At 41.5% G+C, this 26,930-nt stretch overlaps 2 protein-coding genes across 2 annotated transcripts in view; both read right to left on the reverse strand.

Annotated features, from left to right (window-relative positions):
- Positions 1–335: 335 nt before the first annotated feature.
- On the reverse strand, positions 336–8,768 carry tube1 (tubulin, epsilon 1). The gene is made up of 12 exons (XM_076755504.1): positions 8,589–8,768; positions 8,295–8,368; positions 6,761–6,813; positions 6,599–6,656; positions 6,229–6,344; positions 4,706–4,827; positions 4,302–4,489; positions 4,021–4,193; positions 3,110–3,250; positions 1,958–2,098; positions 997–1,171; positions 336–651 (listed from the first exon to the last, which is right to left on the reverse strand). The coding sequence occupies exons 1-12, from the start codon at positions 8,611–8,613 to the stop codon at positions 493–495; spliced, it is 1,425 nt and encodes a 474-aa protein (XP_076611619.1). The 5' UTR covers positions 8,614–8,768; the 3' UTR covers positions 336–492.
- Positions 8,769–9,586: 818 nt separating this feature from the next.
- lama4 (laminin, alpha 4) overlaps positions 9,587–26,930 on the reverse strand; it is a 32,552-nt gene continuing 15,208 nt past the window's right edge. The window contains exons 14-40 of the mRNA XM_076757015.1: positions 24,621–24,737; positions 23,881–24,029; positions 23,597–23,738; positions 23,416–23,509; positions 23,200–23,316; positions 22,767–22,952; positions 22,457–22,593; positions 21,599–21,763; positions 20,753–20,898; positions 19,619–19,781; positions 19,389–19,522; positions 19,065–19,236; positions 18,595–18,726; positions 18,345–18,487; positions 17,055–17,184; positions 16,647–16,784; positions 16,244–16,377; positions 15,024–15,188; positions 14,578–14,731; positions 14,273–14,466; positions 13,953–14,142; positions 13,702–13,857; positions 12,915–13,074; positions 12,242–12,369; positions 12,046–12,139; positions 10,247–10,366; positions 9,587–10,162 (exon numbers count right to left, since the gene is read on the reverse strand). Coding sequence (XP_076613130.1) covers positions 10,017–10,162; positions 10,247–10,366; positions 12,046–12,139; positions 12,242–12,369; positions 12,915–13,074; positions 13,702–13,857; positions 13,953–14,142; positions 14,273–14,466; positions 14,578–14,731; positions 15,024–15,188; positions 16,244–16,377; positions 16,647–16,784; positions 17,055–17,184; positions 18,345–18,487; positions 18,595–18,726; positions 19,065–19,236; positions 19,389–19,522; positions 19,619–19,781; positions 20,753–20,898; positions 21,599–21,763; positions 22,457–22,593; positions 22,767–22,952; positions 23,200–23,316; positions 23,416–23,509; positions 23,597–23,738; positions 23,881–24,029; positions 24,621–24,737 — 3,906 coding nt within the window. The 3' untranslated portion in view covers positions 9,587–10,016. The remainder of the gene's footprint in view (positions 10,163–10,246; positions 10,367–12,045; positions 12,140–12,241; positions 12,370–12,914; positions 13,075–13,701; positions 13,858–13,952; positions 14,143–14,272; positions 14,467–14,577; positions 14,732–15,023; positions 15,189–16,243; positions 16,378–16,646; positions 16,785–17,054; positions 17,185–18,344; positions 18,488–18,594; positions 18,727–19,064; positions 19,237–19,388; positions 19,523–19,618; positions 19,782–20,752; positions 20,899–21,598; positions 21,764–22,456; positions 22,594–22,766; positions 22,953–23,199; positions 23,317–23,415; positions 23,510–23,596; positions 23,739–23,880; positions 24,030–24,620; positions 24,738–26,930) is intronic.

The raw sequence follows: 26,930 nt of genomic DNA on the forward strand, positions 1-26,930 counted from the left end.
TGAGCAGCAGTGATGTATGTGCCTCATGAAATTGCAAAAAAGACAAACTCAAATTGAAGGTCCAAAACCTCATTTCTTAAGACAGAATGGCTGGGATCATTGAATAAATGAGGAAATATGTTGTTAGTTATGATAAAAGCTTTTATGAACCCTGTCTTCAGGACACGTATGTGCAATATCAACAAGTAATATGGCCAGTGTAGCAGCTGTAACAGCAGATGTTGACTCATTAACAATACCTCATAAGACTACAGTCAGGGAGCCAAAAATGGCAAATCAGGTCAAACTGCAGATTGAGCTGTCTTCCTCCATTCTTATTACATGTTGTCCCTGTTTATTTTTTCACACAGAGAAAACTTTTAATCAGGTCATAAATTAGACAATATTGGTATATAACATATAAAGGTATATACAAAAGATCTGGTATTGTGAAGTCATTTTTGAAAAGTAACCTTTGCTATACAAGCAGACACACAAAGACAGAGCGGACCTTCATCTGGCGATGCTGAGTCTGGGTGCGTCAGGCATGAGTCTCCCCTTGGTGGCATCTAGATGGTGGTACTCTTCAATCAGTGAGCTGAGAGAGCTGATGGCCTCTGAGAAGAAGCTCTGCTCCATTCCTTCTACGTTCAGGTAGTGGTGTAAGTGAGCCTTCAATAAGAAAAAAAAAAAAAGTTATACAGTCTGAATGTCAGTCTGATTTAGATTCCTCTTTCTCACTCTTTAAAGAAAGCATGTGGCAATACATATGGAAAACCAAAAACACATGTCAACCACAAGTTACAAGAGCTGCAGCAGAGACATACGGTATGTCTTCAGTCTGCTTATACTGTCTAACTGTCAAAAAACCCAAACCTATTGACAGTGGGAGAAAAATGAGTTAATCCTCACATTTGACAAGGTGTACCCAGAAAAGACTTAATGGCTTTCCTCGACTATGAAGTCCTTTGCTGCATCTTGTAATGGTCTAAAAACATGGAATGTTTTAAAATGCACCTTCTTCCTGTAGAGCTTGGTAAAGCGTTCTCTCAGCTCCATGAATGTGGGCTTCACGCAGGTGTTGTTGGCCAGGGCTAACAGGGAGTGGGAGTGACCCACAGGAGGCACCGAGCACAGGCCCGTCTTCCAGCCTTCCTGGTTCCACGAGACAAAAGGTAGCGAGGGCTTGAGTCTAGAGCAGGGAGAAAACAACATATCAAATCCAAGGAAGGAAATGCAAAGGACATCATCTGTTAATAATTTCTTCCATTTAACCAAGAATTAAGTGAATAAAATCCATCGCAGTTTTCCTAGATTCCAAGGTGAGGTGGTTTTGTCCCACCAGCTCTTGAAAACTCAAAGGTATTCAGTTTACAATGATAAAAAAAAAAGAAAAAACAAGCAAAACCTCACATTTCAACAACCATGTTTGCTTGATAACTGACAAAACTATTGCTCCATCAATAAATTTCTTGGCAATTAATTTTTGTCAGTACAACAAAAATTTAGAGGAAAAAGCATCCTTTTTCTTTTGTTTTATGCAAAGAGTGTGTGAGAGAGAAAAAACCACAAAGCAAACAGTAAAATATGCTGAAAAACATCCAGTGATTAACTGTGCCCTGAAGAGTCTTTTGGTAGGCAATATTTCAGTGCTTTTCCTCCTCCTCCTCCTCCCTCCCTCCCTCGGCTCCTCTTTCACACCATGGTCACGCACAAATATGTGCTCTCACAGCAGCTTCTGTTTCAGCTTCTCTTGACAACGAGCCACAGGAAAACAAGGTCTACAGGGAGAGCAGTGAAGGCAGAGCAGAGGAGAGGTGGGTGCTGAATGGACCAGTCATGAATCAATGCCGCCTGTGATGAATGGGGTACTATTTGGGAGGGAGTGTGAGGGTCATCTATGGGCCTACCGAGGTGGCTGAACTGACTTGGCGGCTGTTTTGGTGACGGAAATGGAGAGGGTGGACGGTGCTCTGACCTCTCGATGTTCCTGCGGAGGTCAGACACCTGCACGTTGCCCCTCACCATGAGGGCGCAGGCCAGGTAGAGGCTGTGCTTCGGGTCGGCTCGGATCAGCTGGTGGTCTTTACTGAAGGCGTCACTGAACATCTGGTCCAGTCTGGAGGGGACAGTTACAGGAGACAGACCGTTCACACCAGGTTTCTTGAAAAACACAATGCTCAGTTCAGCAAATTCTTTTCAGATATCACATTTACATCCTGAGAAACGACATCCTTAGTGTGTGTCTTCAGCACATAATATCTTTACTGGCTATAGCTCAGGTACAGCTGAGGGGGAAATGTTTGGGAGGCACGTTCTGCTGAGCAGGCCAGATATTTTTTAAGCAACACCCTGCTCTGAACTCATACAGTCACACATATTCACGTCTGGGAGTTGCCCAGAGCAACATTATACAGCCACTACTCATTTTCACCAATGAACCAAGCAACTCAACATGAGATCTCTGTGGCTCACACAAGGCCACTTTCATGGCACTTGTTGTTGATGAGGTGGTGGGTGGGTGGGTGGTTGATCAAATGTGCTTTTCCTGTCACAAGCCTGCAGCCCAAACTTGAAGCTGCCACATCCCATGTGATGTAATGAAAGCCGGCTTTGTTGTGCCACTTGTTTAAATGATGGTACTCATCAGACCTAACAGCCATGTTTTATATTAATAAGAAGAAAGACAAATGCAAAAAGTTCCTCTTTAAGGAGCAATTTGTATCATCTCTGAGGGTAAAACCAGGCAGGCTGCTGTAAATGTTTCCAACAACACTTGATTTGATCGCACAACATTTGCCGTGATTTATAATGTTTTCCTCTTATAAAAGTTCTGTTGTCTCAGTGAGTGATGCTACACCAAAACATAATGTAGGACAAAGACTTCAAGTCCTACATGACCAGCACAGTTTCATCAGTGTGTTTTAACTGTCTTTTAAGTGTAAATGAACACTACACACTTCTAATCTGAGAGGTCTTCACTGAGGGGGCCTCCCTTCTCATTCATTCCTACAGTCAACACGAGGCATTTGTTGAACGATGGAGGTCATGTGAGCTCAATACCCTGAGCTCTGTAGCATACAAGCAACTGTGATGTAAAAATAGCTTCAGTGACAGCTAGACAGCAGACCTTCTGGTGGGGACACTGACATCTGCCAGTGTGTACAGAGGGGTCAGGCTGGGCACGAGGTAGTGTAAACGAGGGAAGGGGACCAGGTTCATGGCAATCTCATTCAGATCCATGTTGAGAGGTCCTTCAAAACGAGCAGAGCTGCAACAAAGGGAAGTTACGGTGATTCATGAGCAACATTTAGAGGCATGGAAAAACAGATTCAGAGATACTGATTTAGCAAGAAACAGTATTTTCATCACAGGACACTCACTAGATGACAACGTAATGCTCGGTTAATTCGTGATAACAAACACATCTACACTGCCTCCCTCATATAAGTTCAAACTTCAGGCAATTCATAGTTCACTCACTTCAGACAGTAGACTATAAATGGGTGCCGAATTAAAGCAAAAATTGAAATAAATGATCGGACAAACATACAAATACAGTCATATGCTATGGCTTAAAGTCAGCCGATCTCAGCCAAGGTGTTTCTGGCTCTGAAATGTACTGCTTAAAAGCAGGGGTAGCTACTCAGAATTCAATTATGCTGGTTACACTGCCAATTCTAACAGTCTGTGTTCTTACTTAGCTCTTGTTGATAAATTCAATGAATCTGAACTTTTGATGGAAAAAGACGGGGGATTGGGAGCGCTCACTGGTAATATTAAGTTGCATTCTAAATATATTTTAGTGACCCTACAACCAGACAGAAATGTTCAGTTTAGTAAGTTTCTAAAAAACATTTAAGAAAAAAATATTTCAAAATAAAAAGGCCTCAAAATAATCAGATTTAGACTCAAGTTCACACATAAATAATAAGAGTACTATTATGGGAGCATGTGTAGCCGTAAAACAAACACTGAGACAGGCCCCTCTCCCTCAGCTCACAGAGGTCTACTGTACATGAGCAAACAGTGATACCATACCTGGTAATATTGAGCAGCAGGTTAGCCACAATGTTATTCATGGCATCAAAGGGCTTCTCTGCCCCACTGAGCCCGCCCTGCCCAGAGATGATGGCGCTGTCTCTCTTGATCACGCACCCTGGCTTTCCACCATGAGACATGTGTTTGATTTTGTTCACAATGTCAACCAACGACTGGAGGATGAGAAGTGAGGGAGAATAAAAACTTCAAATTCAAAATGAAGATTTCAACTTGTGCATACTGCAGAGATGTCTGCAGAGAGAGGGGAGAGATGCACAGACCTGGTTTTCAACAGGCAGGACACAGTCAGCGTGCTCCGTGAGCTCCCTCATGGCCAGGACGCTATTGTAGGGAGAGGTGATGACATCATCCTCCGCAGACGGATAGATGGAGGTAACAATTCGACACACCTCAGGGAACTCCTCCTCCAGCAGGCTCAGCACTCTGGTCCCCAGGCCAGAGCCCGTACCTCAGATTCAAGATCAATAAATTCACTTTCTGCTGTAACCGGATTCATGTGTCATGGAAACCAGAAACCTGGTTTGTTGGAGTTGCTGGAGCTGAGACTTCATGCGGAATGATAGAAAAAGCATCCACACACTCCCATCTGACTGTCAGTCAGGCACCATCTTTAAGCATCAATGCTTCCATGCATGGACGGGGTCACTCTGGCTTTGAGTCTTACCTCCTCCCATAGAGTGAATGAGAAAGAAGCACTGCAGACAGTCACAGTGTTCTGCTGCCTTCCTCAGCGTATCTACTATCTGCTCCCTGTAGGCCGAACCATATGTCATGTGTCCAACTGCCCTGGAGAAGAAGAAGCACATTAATGATGGGCCAAGATGTAAAACAGTGTCTTGGTTTTTGAGCCATGGGTCGGAGTATGTATTATGCATAAATTAAGTTTGGTTCCAGAATTGTCTAATTTGGATTTGATACTCAAGAAATATTTTTCATTTTGCAAACTTTACAAGTTGTGAAAAAAGATAGAACCTGGACTTAGGGAGTCTTCGGTGGTACTCTATTGGAAAGAACATTAAAACACTAAACATGACATTGAAAATTTCAACATGAAGAAGTAACAGAAGTAACTAATGTAAATGTTGCTGTACAGTCTGACGGTGGAGCCTGCAAGCAACAAGCTGTGTGAACGATTCTGTCCGATAGAGACAGACAAAGTGGAGGCTAGAACAAATGCATTTTCATACTGAGTTGGTGTACTATGTGCAAGGGATGTATGCGATGATTCGACTCGCCGATTAAACATTGCTAACCTTGCTAGTCGGCACTAGAAAATTTATCATTATTTTTATGAAACCACTGCAATGTCAGAATGACGAAAGCCTCAATGGCTGCTCACACAGGTTCTGTGAAATATGGTTGCTGGAGTAGCTTGGCCAATAGTCACATTAGTTTAATGTTTATTATCACAGTGCTGAGTAATGGGAAACATTAATTCTGCAGGACTATGAGTCAACAGTTTGAGTCAAGCATAGAGGCTGTATTATGTGGAGTTCTGGTTGTGTCTGTGTTTTTCTTGCAGTTGGTTTGTATAAGAAACAAACAACAGCAGTGCTGATAGAACAAATTGTGAGCTGCAGTCCTGCGCAGCCAGCCTGCAGACTCCCGGCTCCGCTCATCCCGAGACGAGCAGCAGCAGGCCGGGCAGGAGGGACTGCGACTGCCGAAGAAACTGGTGTGTTTACTGGGAAAATACAGCTCACAATCTGCTGCATCAGCACCATCACTGTTTGTTTTGCAAACCAACCACGAGAAAAACATAGACACATCCAGAGCTACACATTAAAAAAATGATCGACGTGTCCTGCCAAGAAGCACTACTGACCTTTCCCCCAATTATACCAAGCAGGCTCGAGGACAAAGTGAAAAAAAACAAAAACAAAAACACACACACATCAGTTGAGACTACTGAGCCACTGGTGATCTGTAGTTTCTTTGCTGTCATATTGTTGGGTATTTGAGATGTGGTGGCTGTATAAGATAGCAGGTTTTAATCCTTCCAGACAAGGAAAAACAAGTATTTAATTTCATTGACCCTGATCTGAACACCACACCATTACATCTCTGTGATGCCACGGCACGTGTCAACGATTGAAAACAAGGTATGTTAAAAGTGATGGTTTTCAGCAGTTGCCTCTGGCCATGACAGCGTGTTAACCGACGACCTGTGGCTGGTCTGTCTCTCACCAGTTGTTGCCTGAACCTGACACGTCTGTGAGGAGCTGAGTGCTGTCGAACACCTCTCTCAATGGGCCCTGCAGGATCTCATTGACCACACCCTCCTCCATGTCCACCAGCACCGCCTGTGGATTCAAATATGCGAGTAGGAGGACAGCACATATATTTCATTTCTATTATATGCTGACCACATGCCTTTGACCCCCTGCTATCATTCCATGAGTCTTTGTAACCTTAACCAAAGGATTCCAAACCTTTCACAGACCCCAATCCTGACCTCGACCCTGACTCTGAAATAAGCTGCTACCCCCTGTGAAGACCAGAGGATAAAAAAAAAAAATGTCTCTCATGATGTTTTCTGCAAATGGGCACAACTTACTCTGGCCTTCAGATGCTGGATTCTCCCACCGACGCCACAGGCTCCCCCATCACTTTTCCTGGAAAAGCAAGGCAAAAATAAAAGGACAACATTTGGACCACTGTGTGGAGGCACATGACTCTACACATGTAGCAGTCAGTGGATGAAAGCAGGTGTGATTACCTAGAGTCCACATTGCGGAAAAAGCTACTCAGGGCCTCATCATACAATCCTTTCTGAACAGGAGAAAAACACAGGATATTAGAGGTGCCCTTAGGAGTCATGGTAGAGATAAAATGTCTTGAATGTTTTTATTAAATAAATAAATAAATAAAAATAACACTCAGATCGTAATAAACTGGGATTATCCTTTAAATCATGCATCATAAGGGTTAAAGAAGGATTTAATTAATTCAATTACCTCTAAGTGATTCAACTCAGGGGCAATTTGTATTTTGTCACTTTTGTAAACCAGGACTCCGTTAAGTTACTACAAAAAGTGTAAATAAACTGATATTCGGATTAGAAAAGGAGTAACCCAGGGGTCATATTCGGGTTTTAAAAACCTGAATATGAGCATATTCCGATGAAAATCAATTGAGAATATAAGTTTAAAATAAAAAAACATCAATGAAAACATTGTTTCATTTCATTTTTTCATAGATAAGCATAAATACCACCCAAGGCTTTATTATAGTGGACTTTATCACAAAAAAACGAATGACACTTCCACTGTTAAATGTTATCTAGCAGAGATTAATTGAAAACATTTATCATGTATGTTATCTATATTACTTGGATTTGAGATAAAGACAATATATGTTGGAGTTTTTTTCTGTTAATTTGTATTTTTGTATTTCTTTTAAAACCAACAATAATGTCCCGGGTCAATTTGACCCGAACAGTACCAAAGGGTCCAAAAAGTGAACATAACACAAGGGTTAAATACATTTAGATACACAAATTAGGTGAGTGAGACTATCTTCTAGGGATGCAACACTTGTGTTTTTATTACTGACAAATCTATAGATAATTGTTTTAATTGTCTGACCAATTCAATTAAAAGAAATTGCTCATCACAGACCCAGGAAGCGAATATTGCACCATAAAGTTGAGTTGGCACCAAGCACAAAAACATTTCATTACTGGTGATGATGTTTCATTGTTTCAAGCACATGACAATAAAGAATCTTGAATCTTGGTGACATCTCATAGTCCAAAACACAAAGATATTGAATTTATCATAATATAAAACAGAGAATAGAGCAGAGGAGCAAATGCTCACATTTGAAAAACAAATGTTTTTAACACTTGTGCCTGATACGTGAAATGACTCATTGCTTCTCAACATTGTTGGTGATCAATTTTATGTCAATCGACCAATCGACTAATCATATCAGGCTTACTATCCACAAGCAACGCACAGTAAGTGATGCATCAAATATAGTCCCTGAAGTTTCAACGCTGGCAGGCAAAGTATGTGTGGACTGAATGTGACAGCTGAGCGGAGGGTGGTCAGCCTGTGGATTCACTGCACATAAAGACTGTGCAAACAAACGGAACGCCGCCACCTTTGGTGTTATTAATCACACCTGTCAGACTGTCTACTGTGAAGAAGTTCAGTCTAATCAAATGCGAGCTGACTGTGGACCTTCCGTGGGATTGTGTTCGACATTAGTTCATGAGTGTAACGTCCTGTTAGAGTATTGGCACTTACTTTATTGATATGGGCATGTTCACGCAAAGCAAGATCCCAAAACCTGCAGCCAACCTGGTTGCCACACTGTCCAACTGCACAACACGGAATAAAAGTTTAGTTGACGTAAGTTATGTAAATGTGTCCATGTGTCAGCCCTTTACATCAGCACTAAACTTACATTAACTCTTCATACTGGAGCTACCACAGCACAGCAAATGACAGCTAGCTAACTAGCTAGCTATTGTTGTTAGCTCGTTTCTGGATGCTAATGTTAACGACTTCAGTGCAGTGAGCTGCACTCGTGTTACTCACCTTGGACAACTACAGACTGTGTCATGGCGCCGCAACACAAACCCCCTTTCAATATGCTAAGTTAAGCCATACTAAAGTTAACGTTTGTCCACAACTGTCCATTAAAACGAGTTTAAGAAAAGACTTTTGAACGCGTCTGCAAACTCGCGCCTCCACTGTGTTTGGTCGAGTGTTGATGACGTATTACCATGGAAACGCCGTTACCCTTACGGTGAACAGCTGCAGCAGGAGCTAGAGTTTCCAATAAACTTTCATCATAGTTTTATGCGTCTGCCTATCTGATATCTTTATCCCTCCAGATAAATGCAGAAATACAGAAAAACGTCGTCTGAAATAAATATTTTACTAAAATGAATCAAATATATATTCATCAGATGAATCATTACCTGTGTTGTGATGGTGCCTAACGTTAATGTTACAATGACATGACAAACAACAAATGAATGAATGATAGTGAATGTGGAGTACTATTCATTGATTACCTAAGATAAATATAAGGAGCAGTAATTCAGATGGATAAAAATATCATTGCTTCCTCTTTTCTCAACGGTCAAGTTGTTTTTCCTGTCTTCTATTTGGTTGGAAAAATCCACCTAATAGACAGTAGAGGGCAGTGTTTCCACAGTTATCTTAAGCGGCAGTCTATAACAACAGACAGGCAAAAATAAAGAATAAACCATAGAATAAGGATAGATTTTACAAGAGGACTAAAACGAAGCACTTGAATAATGAATATTTTTACAAGTTAGATGTGGTAAGCCCATCCTGTCCAGGCAGCAGCTCAATTCAGATGTCACCGATGTAACAAAAAAATCTTTCGTTCAAAATCAACGATATAAGCACAGAAAACCTTCTTTGTCAGCACAATTCACAAATGAACATTCTGTATTAGTTAGCTGTGTTTTGTGTTTAAGAAACACAGCATGTTTTTCCTCTGCATCCTCTAACATATTTCAAAATTGACTAATAATCTGAAGACAAACAAGAAAAAGCTTGCAATGGGTGTAAAATATTTTTTTATTTATCAGAAAATAAAACAGTACAAAAAGGAAAGATGAGCATGTATATAAAAAAATGTGCCATTGAGATTATACAGATCTTCTACTATGGGGAAATGATTGCAGTCTAAATTCTGGACACACTTTAGGTTCTTCAGGATGTTTCTGAATCCGAAATGTTCACATTCTCTGAAAGTGATGGTTTTCTTTTCTGATTATTTTTAAATTTGGTCATATTCTTTGTTTGAGACATTTTCACGTTAAACAATGAACAAGAAATCCCGAATTATAGTAAAAGACAAACACGCACAAACATCTGACAAAGAGTGAAAAGGACATTCACAATACTTGGTTATCTTTTACAGAAAGAGAGTTTTTAATGTGTTTGGTCAGTGCTGTATTGGGGACAGTGATGGTGTGGACAGGACTGTTATGCTGCTGGACAGGTTCCAATGCTGACTGCTCCACTGACCAGGACAGCTTTGCTGAAGCTCACTTGGCTGTTATTGATGGTCAGGTTTCTCATACAGCCCACATACGCCTTCCTGGTGATGATATTCTTTGGGAGGAAGAGATCTGAGAGGAGAGCAGTGCATCACATGATTAGAGAGATGCAATGTTAGTATAACAGGAGAAAATCAGAAGGAATATATTTCTCACCCGGAGCTCCACCGATGAACACTGGCTTCCTGGTATCTGTGGAGCTGGGGTTCAGAGGTCCCACCACATGGTTGACTTCAGAGTCCACATCCAGCTGGACAACATTGGCATCCCGGATCACTGAGGTCAAGCAGTACAGAATGCATCAGTTTAGCCTAAAAGCTCTAAAGAAGCCTGAATCACACTGTGAAGTTTTGTCATGCAACCAAAGCACTGTGACTTACTATTGTGAATTTTTATTGTTTTTAATCTCCTTATTCCAGTATTTTACTTAAATATCGATAAGACACTGTAAAATACTCAGTTACAAGTAAAATCTGGCATTTAAAAATACTAATTAAAAATACAAAAGTGTCCTCATTAAAATAAACTAAAGCACAAAATTAAAAGTAGTCACCATGTAGAACCCGTTTCAGTAATGTAATATGTATTACATTACAGAATTGTTAGTACTGATGAATCAACATGTGAGCACATTTTAAAGGGTTACCCTACATATTTTACACATAAAGAGGATTTCCTGGTTAGTAATACTCAGTCCACAAAAACAGCTTTAGAATTTCTACTATGGCTAAGTAGGGAGCTTTAAAAACCCTTATGATGTAATAGTGATGTCATTAGGGAGTTGCATAATGGGAAGCATAGGATCTTTCTGGAGGTTGACCCATATTAGAGACTATACTTCAAGATATGTTGGCCTTTGCTGCTTCAGGTTTGACCTTTTTAATATCCTTCTCTTGCCAGTTCCTGCATTTTATGTAAGTATAGTGCTAATGTATGTAATGTATTTACCATAGTATCCAATAAAAACTCAACATTATAGTGTATATAGTGTGTACACTACACCACACAATGTACTGTATATATTTATTTTCTAAGTTGATCATCCCAGTATGTTTTGCTTGAAAAAACTCAGTTTAATGACAATAAGACAGTACCTCAAAACTGTCCTTCAATACAGTAATTGAATAAATGTTCTCAGTCTGTGACAGTGGCCAAAACCTGATCCCTATATGGGATTTGGATGTGTTTTATTGACAGTGTGAACAGAATCAAACTGATTTTAGACACATCAAAACAGACTCATCCAACAGAAAAACTAAATGAAAAGAAATAACAGTAAGAAAGAGGAACTAGGTAACTGTAGAAACAGGTTGCATTGATTTTTGCCAATGCAAATCCGTGCAAAGTGTGTCAATCCAGCACAACATTTGTGATGACTTCATGGTGGTGCTTGAGAAAAGACGACGAGAGCTGCTATGGAGGTGCTCAGGTGAGGGACAGGGAGTTGTTAGACCTTTGCTTAACAGCAGCAAAACTCCAAAGTGACAAAATGGTGTGTGAGATTAAGTGGCACTAGAAGCAGCTGAGCAGGGCCACTTTAACATACAGTTAAGAGCTATAAAACAAACAGTGAAAAAAAAAAACAAAAACGGTGAAGCTGTGCGATGAGCATTTCATACTCCCTGCAGAATGCTGCTGGAAAGCTTTTAGCCAGGGTCTATAAAAGGTCTCTTGTGACAGAAATCTAGATTTCTTTACACTGGCCTCCCTGGCATCTACTGCAGCTCGACACCCACCTACTTAGACTTGCCTTTGTTTAGTTTCTCTTATATTTGTTACTCTTATTATAAATACAGTGTGAAATTGTTCAGATTGGCATCAGATATTGACCACAATTAAAAATGCAGTGTAAAGTGTCTGAAAAAGCATCATATCTGAGGAGTAAATCATTCAGTCTTCTTATTGTTCACTGTTTCTTTTAATTGGCTTTTCAATGTTCATTTGAAAATTCTCACCAGTGATTCTGTGCCAGGTGCCATCACACAGACCCTGTCTCGGTGCCACCTTTGTGAAGAACTCCTGAGACCCATCTTTCACGAGAACCACGACCTGGAAAAATACACCAACAGTGTATCTATACTTTGCGAACAGGAGAAGAATTACCTGACCTGAATGTGTGTAGCTTTCTGGATGACTGTGCCAATGACTTACCTCCCCTTGATGAATGAACATTGTGAAATTGCCCTCTGCTGCGTACACATGCAGTAGCACTCCGGATGCCACACGGGGGCGCACCTCCATCACCAGCTCAAACCTCAGCCCGAGGTCAAATGTTTCATCTGAGGGAGACAAACAGAGAGAGCGAGATGAAGTGAGTTCTGAGTACTTCACCCTCTCTGGGCTTCACCTCTCTGCTGCATTACTCCGCCATTTTTCTCTGTGGAGTCTGCATGTGTGAAATTACTCGACTCGTTTAACAGATGCAGCTCAGTTCCCATGTTACTTTGGGTCTTCACCTCCCCCCCGTCCTCTGTTCTCCCCCTCAGCAGAGACCCAGTTTCACCACAGCTGCACTGAGGGCATCATGTTCCCTCACCCAACCGAACTCTCTCATGCACATGAGATGGTGGACGACCAGAGGGGCTTGTGAGTTTTCCAAAAGGAAATCTAATGAGCCATGTAATATAACAGATGTTCAGTTTGCAAAGAGTTGCAGATCCTGCCAAATTTAGGTGGTGGTCCATTGGGGAAGAAAGATTGCACAAAATCAACACTTTGCAAACTCTGTATTTATGATTTATAGTTCTTTAGTTTCAGTTTGAAACTGGAGGAAAAACAAGCCTGTTCTTTTTGTTATCCATTAAAAAAAAAAGGAGAAACTTACCCAGCCCGACGTATCCTCCTTCCTCTGAGAAGTATGTTCCCGCCTCAGAGAGTCCCTCAAAGCATGGAGTGACCCCAAAAGTCTCCGTCATGGAGGACAGCCACTGGCCATCAAGCTGAAGGTTCTTCAAACAGCCGGTAAAGCTGTATGCAGAGTTTCTCTGAAAGGGACACGCATGGAAACGCTTGTTAGAAGGTTCATATTCAGTTTTGAAAACCACAGTGAGGTAGATATTTAAGAGATGTAAATGTGGGAGAAAAAAGTAAAATACTTATAAATTAAAAGTTGAATTCATAAACATAAAACACATCCTTGCTCAGTTCTGTACACTTTTGCCACCACAGTTTATTCTGGATTCGTTACTTGTGTGACTGTTATGATGCATTTTAGCATTTACCAGTGATTACCATTTGTGGCCATTGTGTGCTCTTAAGCAAAAGTTAAATAGGGTAGCTGCACTAATTCATACTTTCAATATCAACAATCGAACATGTGACTATGAGTAATAGGAAAGAAAATGAATACTGCTATAAAAAAATCAGACGATGCCTTCCTGTTGGGGATGAGGATCACAATGCTGGTTTCCTGCTGTCTGTGGGAACAGCAGTCTAAACTGAGCAGAGCTGGATGCCTTCTGGTATGACAATATAAGAGTTACAAATTACAGAGAGTTGTAAGAGGTTACTGTTTTACTCAGAGCGACGGACCTCTCTAGAATATTCATGCATTCCAATTGAGCCATGCTGTGTATGTTTTCAATGTTAAATCCATAAAGTTTAAGCCATACCTGAACGTTCTTCTGGGCTCTCCCTGGAGGAACTCCTCCGACATAGATGGGACTGCTGACATGCCAGGAGACGTTGCTTCCCTGAGCTCTGTCTTCCAGCACTGTAAGCCCATCAATTATTAACCGGCCCATGCTCCCATCACGGATAAATATAACCTTCAGGAGGAGAAGAGAGGTCGTCACTGTAGAAATTGTTGACACATAACTAAAATGCATCCAGCCATGCATATACACTGATCGAAAGAACTTACATTGTGCCATGCACCATCATTGTATTTCTCCTCGCTCTTGATTTTGACCCTTTGGTCTGCTACGTTGAAGGTGTATACGAGCTTCCCATGGGCCAGGAACAGAGCCATGAAGTTGTCCTCTTGGACATCCGATATATAAAAGATGAGGCCAAAGGATGAGTGGGTCTTCAGGGACAAGGAGAAGTGGGACCTGGGAGATGGTAGGTGCATTCAGTCATGCATGCACACTCAAAGAAAAACTCGAAAGCACATGTGCAGAGTGAGCTTTCGAACAGACTTGACCTTGAGGTTACTTGTAAAGAGCTCTTTGCTTGATATACCTCTCAGAAAGGGAGTCTGGGATGTCTGAGTAGTGCTGCCTGCTGTTAGCAATGCCGCCATAGTGGAAGGCTTGGCGGATTGCTCTGGGACTTGAAGAGAGGTAGCAGGGCTTGATGTTCACCTCTGATGGCTCCTGGTCATCACTCTTCAGATCCATCAGGCCCAGGGGGAGGCTGAACTTCTCCCTGCTAACCTATAAGAACATTTATTGGTTATCAAGATGACCCAAGTCATTGCAACCAAAAGAAAAAGGATAGATCCCCCCAAAAACTGTGTTCATTGGGGTCTACTGAAGGCATTTTACCCTCTGTGAGCGGCTATGTTTGGCTCTAGAAGTGTCTTCTCTGTGTCTTGACAGCAGACCTGCAGGGGGGCGCTGGACTGGACAGTCCTGCAAGGAGGTCTGGACCTTCACTGTGTACCGCTGGAAGTCCTCAGGCTCAATGTCCCGGTCCTGTCTACAGATATACAGGTAGAAGGAGGGACAGAGAGGTGTGGAGTTGGCTCTCAGAACACCAACATGTCTGCATAGCAACAATTTCTATGTCCTTAAGCACTCAGCTGATAGCTTTACTTGTGAGTGTCTTCCTCACATAGAGGGGGAGCGGGTAAAGCTGCCACACCAAACAGCAACTGGAGCCAAATTGAATCAAATTATGTAGAAACTTCTCAATGTAATCTCAATTGCAGTTGTCAGATATGTGAATATCTATTACTCTAGGCTGCAATGACTGTTCACTGGTTATTTACCTGTTGATGTAGGCGTAGCTGATGCAGCCCGTGAAGTTCTTGAAGCTGCTGCTTGGAGACCCTCCATAGTAGAAAGTCTTTACAGCAGAACCTGATGGGGATCTCGTAGCTGATGACGGACGTTTTTTGTCCTGCTTGTCTTTGTCGTCCACTAACAGTGAATACCTACGGTGAACAGTTCGACCAGTCAGCCATTCACTTTTTCTTTAGTCACCATATCCTACTATATCTTGATAATTATTGAATTCTTCAGATTTCCAGGTCTTCATTGTCATGGTGATAAACTGAAAGTAAGGTCCAATATAGCCACAGTGCCCAGAGGATTTCCTGTTAGTGCTTGGTCACACTGCCATGCTACAGCTCTGGCTAGTGCAGTCGCACTTGTGCCAGAAAGCTAACAGACAAATCTCATTGCTGTAATCTGACCAGGCTTTGGACAGGACACACACTCTGACAGTCCCTGTAATATTCTACTGATGTCATATGAGAAAACTATCATAAACCTATTGATGTGTAGCTATAAGAGAATGTGTGTTACTAAATGGTATGATATGATTAATTGAAAGTCATGCAAACACAAAACACAAAACAAAATACAGATAAGAGAGGAATATCAGTCACTTAAGGAATATATAAATGATACTGACAATAGAAATTGCACGCAGTTTGTGCTCAGCTCACTATCAAATAATAATAAGAAAAAAAAACAGGCAGTTTCTATAGAGATACAATGGGAATAGGATAATTCTGATTTTCTTCTTTGATGTTTTTTTCATTTGTCTTCATGTCCACCTGCATTCAGTATTGAAATACATCTCCCAGTGCTTTGATTGTTTATGCACACAGAATTGGACTTAAAACTTTAAATTAGACATAAACCACTTAATAAACTGATGGAGTGAGTGTTTCTCCTTCGATTTCTGTCAGCATCTCATTTTCCTACAAGCAAAAAAATATGCCAATAGACCAAACTGACACTTTCTCCATATTCAGGCTCACATGGGTTAAGCAATCAAATACTCTTGAAATTTAATGAATGCGGATGGAGAGCTGTTCTAAGAGGAGTTCTGCTCTCTCCATATGTGTAAATTCAAGTCTGTCTAATGTTCTACAGTGGAGAGGAAGCATGATTTATAGTTGGTTGAACTCAAAACCCAACACAGAAGTGCACAAAGGACAGCTGTTAGCATGACCCTGCAGCTGTGAAGCTGAATACTTACTTCTGATTGTTCACTGAGGCCACTAAGAAGTGTGTCCTTCCGTCGTTGTACTGCTTCTTGTGAGATTTAACTCGGGTGCCTCTGCAGTTCAGCACCACTGCTCCGTTCTCCAGGGAGATGCTGAACTCATCAGACTGAAGTGGGAGAAAATAAGATTATAGTTATTACTCAGCAGTACAGGAAGGCCTTAAGGAGATGTTCTTTTTTTCTATTAAAAAACAACCAAGGTAAATTCTTGATTTGTCGTGATTTATGACAAAGATGCTTGTGATTAACCTTATTCTAACCTCAAATTCTATTGGGACAGCAGTAAAAGCCACAAAAAAATTGAAATTTAACATTATACCACTTTGTAAAATATGACTTTTTTTCCCTGTGTATCAGGATGTAGAATAGTGTTTACCCCTTCACTGTGGTAGAACAGGAGTCCGCTGGGCTGCAGCGTTCTAAAGTTGAGTCCTCCCTCAAAGTTGTCGAAGGGTGAAATCTTTGCTGTGGACCCCAGGTAGCTCTCTCCAGTGAAATAGGCTTCACGGGACATCTGTCACAGTAAAACACACCTCAGTGTCATCGCTTCTTTACCTGTCACTCACTGCTCAGCCCACAGGTCAGTGACTCCCAGATGGGAATATCGAATGACTCATGTGAAAGCTGTTCAACTAGAACAGCCAATTATTTTCTCTCAATTGAGATTGAAAGTTTGTGTATGTGTGTAGATGTGTGTGAGCCTGCATGTGTGTGTAGTTTACTCTTCATCCATAATCAGAATTGATTCAGGAGGGACATATGCAGTGCAATAAGGAGCACTTACAAAGGACTCCTCAGGGCAGCCGCTGCTGATGCCAATGGTGCCAGGCTCCTCCAGCAGGTTGAAGTCTTTTTTCTGGAACTGGAAACCTTTCACACAGCCTTTCAGGCCCACAACAGCAGACAACTCCGGCCTGTGATGATACACATAATGTCACCATCCTATTGTGAGATTATTGGCTGCTGCAGACAAGGTATTTATGCCAAAAACATCCTTCTTATCCTGCCAAATTGCAGAGTGGGTCTTAACCATATCTAGACTAAAGGAATTACCTATTTGCCCCATTTGTACACTGTCAGGTATAATTTCTACAAGGAAATCTCTTGACAAACACAAAGCAATGAAGTGAAACTTTAAAGTGAAATACAAACTTTCCTTTCAAGGTGCAATTGTATATTTTTTGGCTACTTGGGAGCAGAAGAACTCCATAACAAACTAAAAACACACCTCTGATAGTAATGGGCTTGTGAGGTTGTTATGGCTGGCATTTTAGCAAACAGTTGCCTTTTTTCACATCTAGCAGAGGCACAGCAGCATTCATTTGGACTCATGTTTGTGGCCACCTGTCAAATATAGCTCCAATTTAGCTCTGATTTGTTTTCCACCAACTCCTGAGAAAATTATTTGGTCTTTAGCTATTCACACCAAAAGATGGGCAGGGGCATAGAAGACCATGTGTCACACTATCCTCTACACTTGCAATCAGAAACATTTATTGACATCGATATTTTGATACAAGGACCTTCATCAGGTTACTGATGAAGCTGAACTAATTGCTGTTTTCAGTGAAAAAGCTCTGCTAAACCCACTGTACTCTATCTGTCCAATGTCAAGCAGCAGACAGACACAGCTAGCATCTAGCTGGTGAACAGAGTGGAGCATTTAGCTGCTTAGCTGAGCCAGATGGTTAGAGACACCATTTAAATGAATGCTAATGTTGCTCTTTCTCTGATGGATGTGAAAATGCTAACATGTTTCCTCCAATAACTTAATACAGTGGTATGTCAAGGTCAATACTATATTTACTAATTGTTCCTGTGCCCTTACGCGAGAAAGAAATCAAAAATGCAGTCTTAACGGCGGTGTCATCCACAGAAGTTGGACTCAGACTTTCATAAGTGAAATACGTTGCTCTGAGCTGAGCTGCCACTTGGGGTTTCAGAAGGGTGACGGCCAGCTCTGCCAGTTCAGCTTTGAGTGTTTTGGTCTGCACATGAGAAACATGCAGTTTCTGGAAATCAGACTTTGTTATGTTCAGTGTAATACGTTTGGTTGCTCGTGTATTTAACTGACCTTGATTTGAGAATGCTCGAGGGAGCCCCGCCTATGTAGATATCCGAGAAAGGCAGAGTGGTTTTTGGATTCTCCATTGATTTAACATGACTCTTGTCCACCAGTAGGATAACCTTCTTTGACTGATGGTAGATCACTGACACCTGTGCAAATGGCCCAGCACCAACAGTTAGAGCAACACATGACATCCCATCATTCACAAGTTCAAGATGGGATTGTCTAACCAGCAAAAAAAGAAGATGGAATCTACCTCATGGTATCGTGCATCATTTATCTGCAGCTTTGGTAAGTTATTCTCCAAAAGCTGTGGTCCAGTGCTGAAGCCAAAGTCGTACATTAGGCGCAGGAAGCCATTCTTTAACTCTAAAAGGAAATATTTATCCTGGAAAGAAGAGGTCAAAACACATTAGGATGTGACAGTGACGTTTCAGTTACACTGAACAATGAAAACTACATATGCTTCTACACTTCATCAGTTGTCATTATGTCTAGAAAGAAGAAAATGGAACACAGTGAGATATACTGTATGTTGAATGTATTGTGTATGTGGAAATTTTTGTATAGAACTTTCATATCCATTAATGCCCAGCCTCTCAGGTCTGAGAAACTCAACATTTAACACATGGTGAGTTTCTCTGAATACGGCAAAAAATCAGTTTGAGATGTTAGATTTATCCTTGTATTTCAGTGTAAAAGATCTGTGGTAGTTTCTCGACTTACCCCATTGACCATGAGGAAAAGGACACCATTGTTTGCGACAGTTCGCACTGCAATGTCAAATCTTGTGACAACACCAAATTTGCCCCTCCTCTCAATGTTATTGATGAGTGCGTAGCCCGTCCCATCAAACAGGTAGCTCGCAATACGACTCTGGGAAAATGCCAACTTGTACCTGAGGGCAGAAGGAAAAAAAAGATGAATATTATTTGAATATTTTGAAACAGACTCTGTGATGATCTTCAGATCTTCATCTAATAATGCACATGCATCAAATGAGAGGGTTGGATTACAGGTTTTATAACAGGCTAATACAGACATGTGTACCTGGGGCACGGTGTTGATGTGACTACATCCATACTGTGAGTTTTTTTGAAATTGTATAGACTGATCACATCGTTGTTCAGTGAACCCAACTCGATGCAGCCCACGAACGGAGCAAGACTCAGAGGAGGAGGAAGCTGGTTAGTCAAAAAACAAACAAATGTCATCATTTAGGAAAAAAACTGATGATTTTCCATAAAGTCATTTATGGAATGTTTGTAAAAAGGCATCACCTTGACATCTGGTGGGACACCACCAACAAAGAACACCATATCCGTGGGGTCGATGTCGAACAGTGAGTCGGTGCCTGGTGCCTCGCCTTTCTGGATGAATTTCTGCTCGTCTGTGGTGCTCTGACTGGGGATGGTCAGGAAGATTTTTCCATGTCTGCCCAGCCTGCAAGCAAAGAGCACAAAGGGACACGAGTGACCAAAGTGATTTTAGCACAGTAGACGTGCAGTATGTGAGACAGGGGCCTCATGGAAGAACATGATTGTATTCTTATCAGACTTCTCTCTTCCTTCTTGAGTCACACTCACACAAGTCAGATTCAGCAAACCCTCTCGACTGCACAGACTTGTTGTATATTGTTTGTTTCAATGAATTCCTCCTGTTTGTCAGTAGGTGCACTATCGTGAGGTCAGATTATTAGCGTAATAAGTGCAAGATTTCTACCTAAGGCTCTGCGTCCCATTATGGTTCATTAACAAAAATGTTTCCAAAGAAGAATTTCAGCTGCAAAATACATGTCAACCTGCAGAGAGACGCCTGAGGCTGCTGTTGGAGGAAGAGGATTTGAACTGAACTGAATAAGAAAAGAAGAGAAAGAAATAAATACATTCTCCGACCTTATTAATTTGGAAAGCTGTGGTGGTAATAACATAGGTAGCAGTTTATACATGTTACATTAAAGGAGTCCTGTGGACTTTATTATAAGCAGTGTTTACATTCACTATTACTCACCAGAACCCACTGTATGCACGTTTGATGTATCACAAACGTGTTGCTGAATTTCCCTCTTCTTCAAAGCTCACTTATTAGCTGTCTTCTTCTTCACTGCCTTCCATTGTTCACAGCTACATTTGTTGGTGCATCACCACCACTGCAGTGCAACAGCATGAAACTGCTGGCCAAATTACAGGAGGTGTGCATGTTTGTCACTGTGTGTTCGTATTAATCAATCAAAACAGGAACCCAGCTGTAAAAACTTTGCTCCACTGTGTTACTGAGACACTTAAATTCATTCAGATTTAATTATTGGAGAAAATCTTTTCATGTGGCAAGTTCTATTCGATCACTTTATAGCAGCAATTTGACAAATCTGTTTTTTTATGAGTGATTCTTGCATGAGGCCCAAAGTTGATTACCTCTCGACTTTGATGTAGTTGAAGACTGCGGGCCATTGGCTTACAGGCTTGGAGCCCAGTGGGATCTCAATATCTTCACCCCCGAGGTTGTACACGTACACCAGGTTGTCATTCTTGATGGCGAGTCCCATGTAGTCCTTCCTACCCTGTGAACAAAAACAGCAGAAATCAGCATGTTGCGTCATGGTGAGTTCAATATTCAATGTGAGTTCACCTTGAAATATGGTGCTATCAAAAACATAAACATCCTTCATTTGTGACTACCAATAGTATTCATGCTGAGGCTATTATTCCACTCTGAAAAGCCGCAGACAAACACCACTGCATAGACAACAGTGGCAGGGATATCACCACGGTGAAGTGTTGTTAAAGAGAACAGAGAGGCCTCACACTGGGTAGCTGCACTGTTTCTGTGCCCCGGTGGGTGGAGGCTAACGGTATTTATGTAAATGAACTGCAACTTTGAAGGCACACACATGCACTATTGTCACAGGCGTCTCTTGGAGACCTTTTGAAAGGGGCAACTGTGCTCTTTCAAAGCCTGTCACTCCTGCCCCCGTGATCACAACAAACTATTCATGCCCGCAAACTACTCCCAGCCTTTCATCTCTGGCCTGGGCCTCTGCGCGCAAGTTTGTGAAGCTTCAGCAACAGACCTGGGCCACATATCCATCATAAAACCTCCTAGCTAAGTAGCACTTATTTAACAGATCCACAGTGCTTTTGCTTGATGTAACGGCTCCCAGTTGTACCCACTTAGCATTCTTCGTGGTAGGCATTTGTTTTATAGTAACTCATTACCCCAAATGGCAAAGCAACCACTTTTGTTTTCACTGGATTCCTCACATTTCTGTCTCCCAGATATAGGATGAAACGGTCCTCGATGGGATCTTTGTCAGGGTCCACTCTAATGAACAAGCTGATGGACGTCACTGTCTTCAGTTCTTCCAGGTTGCTGTGAGGGTGAACCTCCACTGAGGACTGACCGTTGAACTTCATGGACACTTGGACCTGGGGTAGAAAATGAAGCACAGTGACTTAAAGTCGTTGGTGTAAATTGAATCACAAAAGTATCCCACGGAAAATATTCATTATCCAAAGAAGGACATCTCCATGTTATCTATGAGCAATGAACTATCTAATCAGAGTCCTGGATATTAATACGATTTCTGGCTGCTTAATGAATGGTGTGAAAGTTTATCAGGTTCTTCAATCAGTTCAGTAGTGATCAGTTGAAGTGCTTTCATGGGTGTACAGCTGGAAGTTTTACAGATTCTAACGTAACAAATGTAGTATCCAGAATGAGGGGCCTTAACCTAATTTCATGGTAATGTTACTTGTGCATGGCGCCATCTGTTCTCTTAACCTGTGCTGTTTATTGATGGTTTGGTCAACACACACTACCTCTCTCACTACCTGTACACTGTACACTGCTAGGAGCTGCCATTACTCACTTGAATTCTATGTATAATGTTAACTAGGCAACAGATGTCTATCAATAGAAGGTGTGCAGTTTAAAAATGTTTGGAAATGCACCAGTGTCACTGGTGACACTGTCCATATGTAAACTGCTGTGCCATGGGATTATGACAGTGGTCTGTGTATGTGTCCTTGATGGTTAGTGAATAGGAAACAGGTCTTAAAGGGAGCTTGATCTGACCTAAATTGACCACACTGTAAGCATGATTAATGAAATGAACTAACTTTCTTGGCCACACTCCTGGCCTGGGCTATGAGCTCTCTGATCCTCATGATGTTGGTGGTCACATTGACAGGCTTCTTCTCCTCCACAACCTTCAGCTTGTCCAGCAGTTTAGGAACGAGCACATCTAGGTTCTCCACTACAAGTTACATTGAAGTTACATTGATAGGAAACAAGAATTTAAACAGGATGATACAAACAGGACATTGAGGAAAGTGAGCAATCTCATGAATGGTACTACAAAACGGCAGATTTTCCACTGAGGATATTTAAAATATCCAATATATGTATGTGTTAGAGCAGTTATGATACCTGCTTCGCCGGCAGACAAGACAGCCTGTTCATAAGCATCTGTAGAGTATTCATTGTTTCGCATGTTGTTGGCCCACTCCTCCACTTTGTTGGCGATAGGCATGACGGTTTGAAGAACATCTGCTGAGCGGTTGAGAGTCTCCTCAGCCACCTTCAGGGTGAACTCCAGTCGCTGTGGTGTTCTGTCTGTAACGGATGCAAAAGCCAAGAAAGATAATTGTGATATAGCGGGGTTTAGAGCATTTAGGTGATGGTGAAAGTAGTTGACGGAACCCTTTGATTCAAATTCAAAGGAACTCGGCTTATTGATGGCAAAACTACTAGTACTAAATTATATCTTAAAAATGGGAAAATAAGTAAAACATTGGTCCGTCTCTGGTTTTGCCAGCAAAACATCACACTGTTACTTAAAAATAACTGAGCAATGCCTTACCTTTGTGAATTCCACTGATACCCTCCACTATTTCTGCAAGTTTATTGGTGTTTTTGTCCATGGTCTCTTTGGTCTCCTCGATGTATTTCGTCTTGTCAAGCACCTCAATTTCTACCTCTGTCACAGAGACATACAGTAACTGTCAAAGGGACATCTGATGGACATATTTACAGTGAAAACCTTTAAGTGATATGTCAGTCTGTGACAACACCATACCAGTTTGTTCTGAATGTAACGTAACAGACTCCTTGAAAACATTGTCGCTCTGCGTCACCAGGTACCCAAGCTGCACGTTGATGCCAGTGATGGCCTAAAACACAGAGCACATAACAAAGCTACAGAATGGTGATGGGAGTCTCAGTGGATGCATGCTATGTGTTTCTGTCGTGTAACATACATCTTCAGCTCTCTGGGATAAGTTGGCGGTGGTGAGTGAGGTGATATTGGCATCGTCGATGTATTTCACTATGTTGTTATAGACGTTGGCAGCACTTATGGCTCTCTGCACAAAGCCATTGGCATCGCTCTCTCTCAGATCCCTGGAGGACACAGGATGATAGATGTTACAGTCCAATTTCCAAGAAATTCTAGTGCTCGTGGAAATCCTGTTGAACTAAAGTTGTAGTAATCTAATGCACTAATATTTTTATTTTAACAATGAGTCAAATAACAGTGTCTCACTCTTCTAGTTCGTTGGCCTGTTTCTCCAGCTCCTCAGCGTGCTGGTCGGCCCTCTGCACCAGATCTCTGTCAGCCAGAGAGAGACGCTCCGTCTTGTCCTTCAGCCTTTGGCTGGCGCCATCAATTGCTGCATGGTACTCGGTAACATTCTGTATGCAAAGGTGTATTCGTGCAAACACGCAGATACATAAATATTTCATTTACTATTTGCCAGGACATTCCACTGCTTTAAATTTATGTCCTATTCTAGGAATCTTTCTACCTGGTGATTACTTAAAGTCCATAATAGAAGAAAACGCACACACACATACACACACACACACACACACACACACACACACACACACACACATGCACAGACAAGCTAACATTGTTATGTCAGGATGATTGTAATTCCCCCCAGAGTAACTCAATAAAGAGCTACTGGACAAAAAAGGGAGAGCTGTTTGAGAACACGCCTTATTCAATCTCTAGCAATCCACAAATTGCTTCCAAATCAAATTGGCCAGCTTTAGAATCTGACACAGCCTGCATCTTGGGAATCCATTTCATGAATAAATTCAATGCAGGCTCTGAGATATTGCAGCTCCATATCAAAGTCTATTAGATTATGATACATACTCCCTCATTCAGTGAGCCATAAAGAGAACCTTAGCATCACTGGACAGCAGGGACTTCATTCTCACCCTTGACCCCAGCTATGAAATCATCATGGGTCATTACAGTCATGTAGGCCTCACCTGCACTATGGCATCCACCTCAGCCACAGTCCTCTCTGTTTCAGAGATGAAGCCGCTGGCTATATCCAGTGTTTCGTTGACAGCAGCGTGATCCTCTGCCAGTCTCTGCTGCCTAGCCTGAGGGCCAAAGGAAATAAACATGATAAGTTAGCCACAATTCAAGCTTCAGAACTTATTCCAATACTACTTTATCATTTTTCTGTCTTTATTAGATATGATGCAGTAGAAATAGTTGTGAAATGAGAAGGTGGATCTCCAGATGGACTCGAACAGGATGACACTGCAATTACATATTTAGTGTCTTAAACCTCAGGGGCCATGGCCACCAAACACCCTGAAACACTGTCTCTAAAGGAACAGTTTGTCATTTCAGCAAATACAATTCTTCACTTTCTTGCCAGGAGTTGGATGAGTGGATTGATACCACTCATGTCTGTATGTTACATTTGGAGTAAAGCCAGGAGGCGATTAGCTTAGCTTAGCATGAATACTGGAAACAATGGGAAACAGCTAGCCTGGCATTGAAGCTGAACACCTTTCATCACCTGTAAAGCTCACTAATAAACATATTATATCTCATTTGTACACATTGTAGCTACAATATAAACGGAGGTACACGCTGGAAGCATTTTTTTGTGAACAACAGCTTATCCATTGTAGCAACATCATTGTGACAATAACACTCTGAACTCACTTCTGTCATCTGTTGCTCACCAAGAAATCGCTACATCACAAACTCCCTGTAAAACCTCTAACTGTTGTCTTCTCATACTTCCAGTGCTAAGCTAAACTAAGCTAACTAAACAAATCACCCCCTGGCTCCAACTTTGTATTTAACACAAGGACATGAGACTGATAGTTAAAGCAAACACTATTTTTTTATTTTTTGTCTATATTCAGATTTAAAGTTTAGTCTGTATTTTACTTTTTAAGTTCAATTGTGGGACACAATTTTAGCTTGTTAGAACTTTTTTTTCACACCATGCTGGTGTTCACAGATGAAAAACTATGACAATGGGGCATCCAGGTGGGAGAGTGGTTAACATACGTCCACATGGACGCGGTATCCCCGGTTTGATAATTTGACTGCATGACTGGGTATGGCACAATGATGAGATCATTTGATTGGCTGTGGTCACCCAGCACTGTGCACACTGTGGCTGCAGCTAGTGTCGACCGGTCTGTGCTGAGGCTAGGAAGAGCCCCAGATTAGGAGAGGCTCCATGTTTGGTTAGTACACCATTCATGGCATTGATTTACAGCAGAGACCCTGATCATGGAGATCCCCACTCCTGATAACACATGCGCACGCAAATACACAAACACAGACACACACAGAACTCTGCAGCAGCTGTTCTGCTGGACAGCAGACCCATAATGTCAACCAAGGCATGACGACGAGGGCTGAATCACAACTTCCTGGATCCAAATTCCAACCACACATGATTTTACACAGCTGTAAATCAACAAATCCAGAGGAAATGACATTAAGATACAGCATATAAACTCAAGGACTGGACAGCCCATAACAGTGTTTTTGCACGTGTTAGCTCATTTATTACAAATCATGTGTATTTACATTAAGGCCAAACATTTTTCTTGGCATATGTTTAGATATTTATATGTTTTAAAGTTATTTCTACATCTCACTACAGAATGAACATGAACTTACAGAGGGTTAAAACTTGCTTCAAATGCTGCAAGTAATCCAGCACAGAGTGTCATGTCTGATATTTATTTATTTAAATATACTACGATCACTGGGCCTTTAGGGTGGTTCCTCTGTGACCTGGGAGAATGCGAGGTAGATGTTATTATAATATGTATCCCTAGCTACATTATGATAGATATACATAGCAAATCCTCCTGCCCAGAGGTGGATATATGCAGTATATCTGCGTATATGCACCACTATATCTTTACGACCACTCTACCATACATACTAAATAATTTCTGAGCAGTCTAAATCTTGTATGGATAGTAATAAATCTGTGTGTTGGCGACAGAATGTATCATGGGAAAATAAAGTCAGGTTTTCTGTGTGTAGACTCAATATTATGATGGGAAAAATTTACATTGCTGCATTGCTCCCAAGCCCTCCGTCCCTCATCTTGTGCAATCCTCCTCCGAATACAACAGTCCAAAGCTCCACAGATGGATTTGTGTTTCTGTAGACTTCTCTGACATGACTGACAAACAACAACCAGATTTCTCTCTCACACCCTTTTGCAACTGTGCAGTGCATGCTAAAAAAAGGCTGTTTTCGGGGCAGGTACCTCCATGTGATAGAACAAATCTCAAGATTGTTTG

The sequence above is a fragment of the Chaetodon auriga genome, chromosome 18 (genome assembly GCF_051107435.1).
Source record: "Chaetodon auriga isolate fChaAug3 chromosome 18, fChaAug3.hap1, whole genome shotgun sequence".
NCBI classification, from domain to species: Eukaryota; Metazoa; Chordata; class Actinopteri; order Chaetodontiformes; family Chaetodontidae; genus Chaetodon; species Chaetodon auriga.

Excerpts from the sequence above, each read along its gene's own strand:
- tube1 (XM_076755504.1), bottom strand. The coding sequence starts at position 8,613 with ATGACACAGTCTGTAGTTGTCCAAG. Across the intron at positions 8,369-8,588 it reads ACAGTCTGTAGTTGTCCAAG|TTGGACAGTGTGGCAACCAG; the intron begins GTGAGTAACACG and ends CGTGTTGTGCAG. Across the intron at positions 6,657-6,760 it reads TTCCGCAATGTGGACTCTAG|GAAAAGTGATGGGGGAGCCT; the intron begins GTAATCACACCT and ends TTGCTTTTCCAG.